A 7,284-nucleotide genomic window follows, 5' to 3' on the forward strand; every position below is an offset into this window, starting at 1 on the left:
CCGTCAAAAGACGTGACTGTGCCAATGAGAGGCCGCAGCTGCATGCTGTCAGCTTCTAAGGAGGTTGTTCCACCATCCTCCCAAGCGTCTGCACTCTTCTCCACCTAAACGACAGAATTAAAACGGTGCATGTCTGACAATTTCCATCTCGATGGCCCCATGTTCCCGACTGATTCACTGTGAGTAGAGGGTACAATAATCGAGCATACTGACACAAGAAACATATACACCGTTATGTCGTTTGCAAATGCATGCTTGAGCGAGGCTACGGGATGCTCACCCTTAAAGCTTTCCATCCCCCTTGGGCACCATCTTGTACCGCTATGCAGTTCACCAAGTCCCCTTCCTTCAGTGGCATCCCGCCCAACACCTCTCCACTGGTGAAGTAGACCGCGCCGTCTATCATGCCGTAGTCGAGGCACAGCTGTGTCACCACGCTACCCCGCAGGTGGCGGATGTCCTTCATGCCTGAAATGTGGCCCAAAAATGCCATGGCGTGAAATATGTTGTTGGGTTTTTACACAGAACTTCATCTCACTAACGTTGTACTTTGTGGGAATGCTGCATTTACCTGGTGTACCGGAGAACATGCCTTCTTCTTCGTCCACCTCCACAGTCCTCCACAATGGAGACGCCAGCTTAGACAGCACACAGCGCACGGCGGAAAGCATGTCTGCAATGTGGAAGCTGAGGTAACTCTAGCTAGCTATCCACTCTAAAAAACAAAACAGATTAGAGACGCTTTTTAACATCGCAAACATTTGCCACCTGGCTTTATTTAAAGTTAGAAGCAGTATAAATAGTTTCCAACTAAGCTAGCTAGCTAACCAAGTTCGTCAACTAGCCTGACGCTAGTTAGCTAGCTAATTTAGTTAGCTCTTATCTACATTAGCTACGAAAATAAAATCATTTTTTACATATTTAAAGCTAATATTAGGGAGTTGCAAGTTACCTTAGCTATTGTTCAAATGGCGACGTGAAGATGAAATTATTTGGGAACATTATATAACGAACAAGGGAAACGTGAGGTAATTTTTTTTTTTTTTTTAATTACCGTTCTGTTCTCAACGCAAAACGATGCTAACGTGACAGTTCACGTGTTGGGGTGGAGACCCAGGGTGCATCGCAAGTCTCTTATTTGTCCTTTCCTCGCTCCTCGTTCCTAGCTTGAACCGGAAGTTGTTCTGCGCCGCCATATTGACGGCCGTCTGAAAGCTCTTGGCCCAACACCAATCTCCACCCTTAGGCGCGCTCCCGCAAAGTCCGATTGTTTAGGACTGTCCCACTGTCAAATCATCGAGTGTTCGAGGGCTCTCTGGCAGACATTATGAGCCCTTTATGAACCCTTTCCGTAAATCAGCATTATATGCAGACTTTGCCAAAGGGAATTACCCACAAATCATTGCAATGTGACATTAAACACATGGATAACCAGTGGACGCATGGAGACATAAAAAAAGGTAAACAAAGAGGAGGGCTCAAGTGTTCAGCCTGTCATATTAAATGGACTCAGAAACATTAAGGGTTAAAGATGAAACAAAATAAACACATGAAATCAGAGGATATTTATTAATCAAATATTTGATTTTGTCATTGAAGCTGTTTAGACGAAAACAAGTAAATATATTATATGAATGACCTCTCATCTTGTGAGGAAAGAGCCAGGAAGACGTTCAAATCAGGGACTACAAAGTATGAAATAAATACCCACAATTATACATCACAGTTTTTGTTGTTTTCATGGTAACGTGATATGTTGCAGCAAAGTGCTGTCCCATTCCTATTTACACCATTTCAAGCCCTCACAGTCTCTCACACTCAACCACTTACCAGGTGACCTCAGTGAGTCCTTGAGGGTTCAGGGTTTGAGGCTTTAGGGGGGACATTGGGATTGGGCCATAATATACAGTCTATGATGCTAACAGAGTGGAGGTGCTATGATAAATTTGATGAACCTGACCCAACCTGTCACGGATACTGTGCATCCCATAATGCACCACCAAATCAGCCTTGTTCAGCTAAGTTGTCAGTTACATTTTAAAAAGTGAAAGTTTGTGAATGCTTTCATTGTCTTTTATTTACAGTATTTAGAGAGGCACTAAAATGCCTGTATTTTTTCATACCTCAAAGATGTTCCTCAAAAAGCTCTTTGCGTTGGCTAAAGCAGTTTGGCATTTTTATTCTGTGAGATGACATGAATCTTACAGATTTGCAAGTTGTTAAAAGATGGCTATCTCCACCGGGTCAGCAGTGTAGATTATTAAAGACTGTATATCCATATTGCTACAGAGAACCCACTGTGAACCATTTTGCTTTTCCAAAAATGAAAGAATGCAATGCAGTATGAAATTAATTGCAAGCTCCAGCTATCCAGCTTTCGTTTTAGATACTTTTGAGCGTTAAAGCGCCATCTGTTCACTCACTAACTGTCTCATTCACCTCTCCAGCTCGTGCAAATGGACTGTTTTTGGCATCGCGTGGAACACTTTTTTTTTTACATCTGGATGGAAAACATTTACTGTACTTTTTTCCGCAACACCCCGCTGCACATTCTCACAGTGGCATCACATTCACACCTGCTATCTGCCAGTTTATCCTCTGTTGCTTTTCTGAATTTATGACACACTGTATTGATGAGTCATCGGTCTGCTGATCTGATGACATAGCGTGAAATGTCCCCCTGTCATTATCCTCCTCTCCTTTTTATACACACGGTTAAAATGAACGCCACGAACCTCTGAATGCCACTCAGTATTATTTCAGTGTCAGATCAAGCTTATTCTTGGCCAGAAAGACCTTTTTAGTATAATAGTGTTGCTGCCAAGTTTGATCCCGACAGCCTTCACCCTCCTATGTCTTAGTATTAGAACCATATTTCACTTTAGATTCCCACTGTGTGCCAACCAGGGTTGTCAAATATGCCAATGGCCCAAGGGATTCTGACTATCCATGGATAAATCATTTCAGTGTCTTTGAAAACTGATGTCAGTCAGCGCTGCCAAGGTGTAACATAGAGTAAATCACAGAGTATGAACTTTAAATATCTTTTTTATTCTGGCAGCTTCTCTGTAGTTTTGAGAGCTGTTTATTATGTATTCTAAAACGTATTTCGATGCATATTAGGGATGTTGGCATTCAATTTGAAAGTGTCACCATATTAAGTTTCATAGCTTATGAACGTAATGATCTACAAGCATACAGTGTCAGCAAAGACTCCGTCACTCCTCTTGTGACTCTCATCCTCTGTGGAATCTGTTAGTGTCAGTAAAGACATATTGTATGTTTAAAGACCCCACCCGTTTACTACAAATCACTAACTTTATATTACTCCCAACCGTCTCTCAAATTGTAGCATATAGTTTTAAGATGTTTTTATTAACTTGTACTGCTTACCAGGGCAGTAGGGTTTGAAAAGTACTGAGGTGTGAGTCCAAATTGGCTCAACACAGCTTCAGAAATGAATAACTAGCAAAAAAATATTCTTTTCTGGGAGTTAAAACTAAAACAGAAAACTCCATATTTTATTATTCAATTAATTTAACCTTTCAGATATCTTCAGTACATTTTTATCCCCACACACTATGGATTCATAACAAAAAATAAATGATGGAATCTGGTGACGTCTTGCATTAAAAAGGTTCATGTTCAACAAGTCACATTTCTAAAATGTTTGAACTTCCCACCAGCACCATATGGCTGGATATTAGTACTGAGTATATTCAACGTATTGACACAATACACAATGATACCAAGTTATACTTAAAAAGTTCTCTGAAAATCAATACCTACCACTTCCTCCTTTGCAGTGTTTCAGAGTACTAATAGATAAATATATGTTGCAGATTTACATTAAAAGATTGATAGATTAATATTTTAAAATGACAATCAAGAGTGAATTATTAATTAAATAAAAGCAATTATTTTTTACAATTTCAAAGTTGACATTAATAATATAAAAGACAATATGTTATACATACAATAATTGTCCTAGTTTTTTATTTTTTATATATATATATATTTTTTTTTTCCTGTTTATTTGTAAATTCTGTGTATGTACGTGGAGAGCAACGAAAAAGTCAATTTCCTTGTATGCCTACGCACACATGGCCTATAAAGCTGATTCTGATTCTGTGATCTATCTCATGCAAGCAGCTTTCACACTGCCATATTAAATGGGATAAAAGAAATCGACTGTAAAAGTTTTATTGTAAAAAATGGTATGCGTTGGAAAATGCTCAGCTGTCAAGTCAGATGTGTGTATGATTGTATTTAATGGACTTTCAAAAAAAGTAGTAAAACATGCAAAAACACTGATACGGTCTGTGTGGCAGAGCAGTTATGTTGATTTACAGCTGTTCCCAAAAAGCATTTTTATGTCGGTGCTTTAAAATAGTGTGCCTTCAGGAAACTGTGGCAAGTGATAGCACATTAACATTCCAAGTTTATACACGAACCATTCAAACCATTTCCACGGTTGCTGCCTAGAATCATATAGTTTCATGAGCATGAGTTCCTTTTCTTCTTCTTCTTCTTCTTCTTCTTCTTCTTCTTCTTCTTCTTGACATTGATGTGACCCTACATTCACCACAAGAGGGCAGTGTCGGCACTCTTTGTACCGCCGCTCCTGTAGTCTTTGCTGCAGAGTGCAAACGAGGCCAAAGGGAGGAATCAGATCACATACTAATCTCAGAGTCTGTGTTGCTATAACTAGACACTCTACTTACCTTGTTTAATGACAACAAACGGTACGAGTGCTCAGAAATGATGCCGGCCATTCTCAGGGCCATAGGGGAGAAAACAGATTCCCTCCTTAATCAGAAAGTGATAGACATGAGCCTAGACTTCCCCTCTGTAATTAGCAGCTGAAATACACAAGCATGTAAACAAGCACCAATACAGTCAACACAATGTGATTGTTGGACAGAGCTTAAACACAGCAGGTTATCTTCTCAGGGTGCCTGTAAATTATATAAAGAAGAGTTAGCTTATAGCTTATTAGCTTATCATTTGAAATGATATAAAACTGAGACAATAAACTCAACTAATAAGCTAAATATTTTCACATGATAACATCTATTTAACATGTTTTTTTTTTATAGTTGCCAAAACATGTTGTCATTAGAGAAGCATCTCTTCAAACATACTTACTTTATTCAACATATATTCTTGTTTCCCCCTCAACAAATTATATTAGTCCTATATATTACAGGAAATTGAAATGTTACCACCAAATGATATTACTCAGAATATTACTCTATCACAATATGATATAGTAGCCGACCTTAAAATATGAAATGCCCTATAGGTGTAGAAAGGTATTGTATGCTCAAAAAAGTACCGTAGTACACAGAATACATCCTCATAGAAGTATTGGGAAACTCTAAACTGGAGATTTTTCTCTGGTTAACGATCCATCAAACACATTTTATTTGTCCAGGTAATGAGTGTGTTTACAATGGGCTGTAGTGTATTGTGCAGCCCACATGAAAAATGGGATTAATTCGATTATCCCTTCCTGAGATCCGTCTCCATTCTCTCTCAGTATGGAAACCAGATGCAAATAGGAATTAATTTGGCACAATGTCTGTATATAAAACACTGGGGAAGTGTAGGAACATTGCAATGGCACACAGAGCCAATATATGATGGTCTGTTATTCATTATATATTGGAATGAACAGTTCAGTATAACATTACATACCTAAAGAGTGTATATTTCAAATATTTTATAATTTTGTTGCACAGTGCTTTGAGTTTTCCTCCGTTAGAATTGACAAAACTGCAGGCAAAGTTTCTTTGAACTATTATACAGCAGCTGTTGTTTGAGACAAGAAGCAGATATTTTATTTTTCTGAAGATCAGTATGCAGTTATGCTCATAACAATCCAGTATTTGCCAAATCCTGTATTATCAACTAGAGCTGTCAGCGACCACACACCTTCACCAAGGTTGCACAACCCTTCTGTTGTTTTGATCCAAAAGATCCCGATTTGAACTGAAAGAAACACAGAGACTATGAGGAATGAGGAATGTGTAAAAAAAAAAAATTTCATATGAAAGTGTGCTGTAGCTCATAAAAGCTCAATTGTTCAAAAATGCTACATCTCTCAATGTTAGGATATCCTTTAAAAATGAAAACATACATATCTACATATGGATCTGCACCAAAAATAAACAATTGGTTGCATTTTGTGTTATACACAAATTCTATACAAAATTCTGTCAACGTGTGTAACATTGAAGAATATACGAATAGGGTAAATTGCAGTTAAATCTGTTATTATGTAAAAGGATCATATGTTTGATACTCGTTAGTGTCCCACTATTGATTTGTCATTACAGTTTTCTATTATGACATTCATCAATCTACCTCCACGTAGCCTCCACTCTGAGCCTTTTTGTGTCGCTCATGCCATTATTAAGTGCTTCTTGTTGTGCACTCGTCAGCATGTTAAAGGTTCTCACTTTCCTACATTCAACATGCAGCACTCCTTTCTCTTTGTGCTATTACTAGGCATTATACTAGGCATTAAAGTTTGTCAATTTCCAGTTCATCAAAAATTGTCTATAAGTGTGTGTTCACATTCTCACCTTTACCAGTCGTGTCTATGGAAACCTTCGACGTACGAAACTCTCGTGAGATGGTCGAGGTTGACCTCGAATAAAGTAGAATATTTCGACTAGTCAGGGAGTCTCTCGAGAGTGAGAAATGAGAGTGGTATAATCACAAGTTAGCCACGCCCTAAAGCATACCCTGCTTCATTGTCAATTATAATCTAAACTGGACCATAATTTACTAAATGAATTGTAGAAGACTTGAAACTAGCAATTGAGACCGTAAACTCATATTTACAATGATTAATGAGGTAACAATTTAACTGAGAAGTAGGGTCATTTTCTCATAGACTTCTATTTGTGACCAATGGAGTCGCTCCCTGCTGGCCATTAGAAAGAATGCCAGTTTAGGGGGGGGGGGGTCACCTCGTGTCACCTCGTGTCCATATGATTCCCAGCTACGCCCCTGAATTCATATCAGAGATGTGAGAGGGGAAGAGAGAGCACAAAGAGGGAAGGCAGGAGGAAAGACAGGGAAGGAGGAGGAGGAGGAGGAGGTCTGCGTAAACCCCGCCTCCGGTCTTGGATCCTCTCGCAAGTTTTATTCACAGCGTCTCACGTTAAGGATAGAGAGAGAAAGGGGAGAAGCAAGAAGAAAGGAACACGAAGAAGACGAAGAAGAAGAAGCAAGGGAGCAGCAAAACGACCATGGCAATATCCAAAACGTCTC

The 7,284-nt window shown here is 38.9% G+C and overlaps 1 protein-coding gene across 1 annotated transcript in view; it reads right to left on the minus strand.

The window, feature by feature from the left end:
* mov10l1 (Mov10 like RNA helicase 1) overlaps positions 1-671 on the minus strand; it is a 9,216-nt gene extending 8,545 nt beyond the window's left edge. The window contains exons 1-3 of the mRNA XM_076089787.1: positions 572-671; positions 281-468; positions 1-104 (exon numbers count right to left, since the gene is read on the minus strand). The exon at positions 1-104 is cut by the window's left edge and continues 56 nt beyond it. Of these exons, the coding sequence (XP_075945902.1) occupies positions 1-104; positions 281-468; positions 572-671 (392 nt within the window). The remainder of the gene's footprint in view (positions 105-280; positions 469-571) is intronic.
* Between the last annotated feature and the right edge of the window lie 6,613 nt (positions 672-7,284).

This window comes from Anarhichas minor, unplaced genomic scaffold (genome assembly GCF_050575085.1).
Source record: "Anarhichas minor isolate MPS153535 unplaced genomic scaffold, ASM5057508v1 ptg000011l, whole genome shotgun sequence".
NCBI classification, from domain to species: domain Eukaryota; kingdom Metazoa; phylum Chordata; class Actinopteri; order Perciformes; family Anarhichadidae; genus Anarhichas; species Anarhichas minor.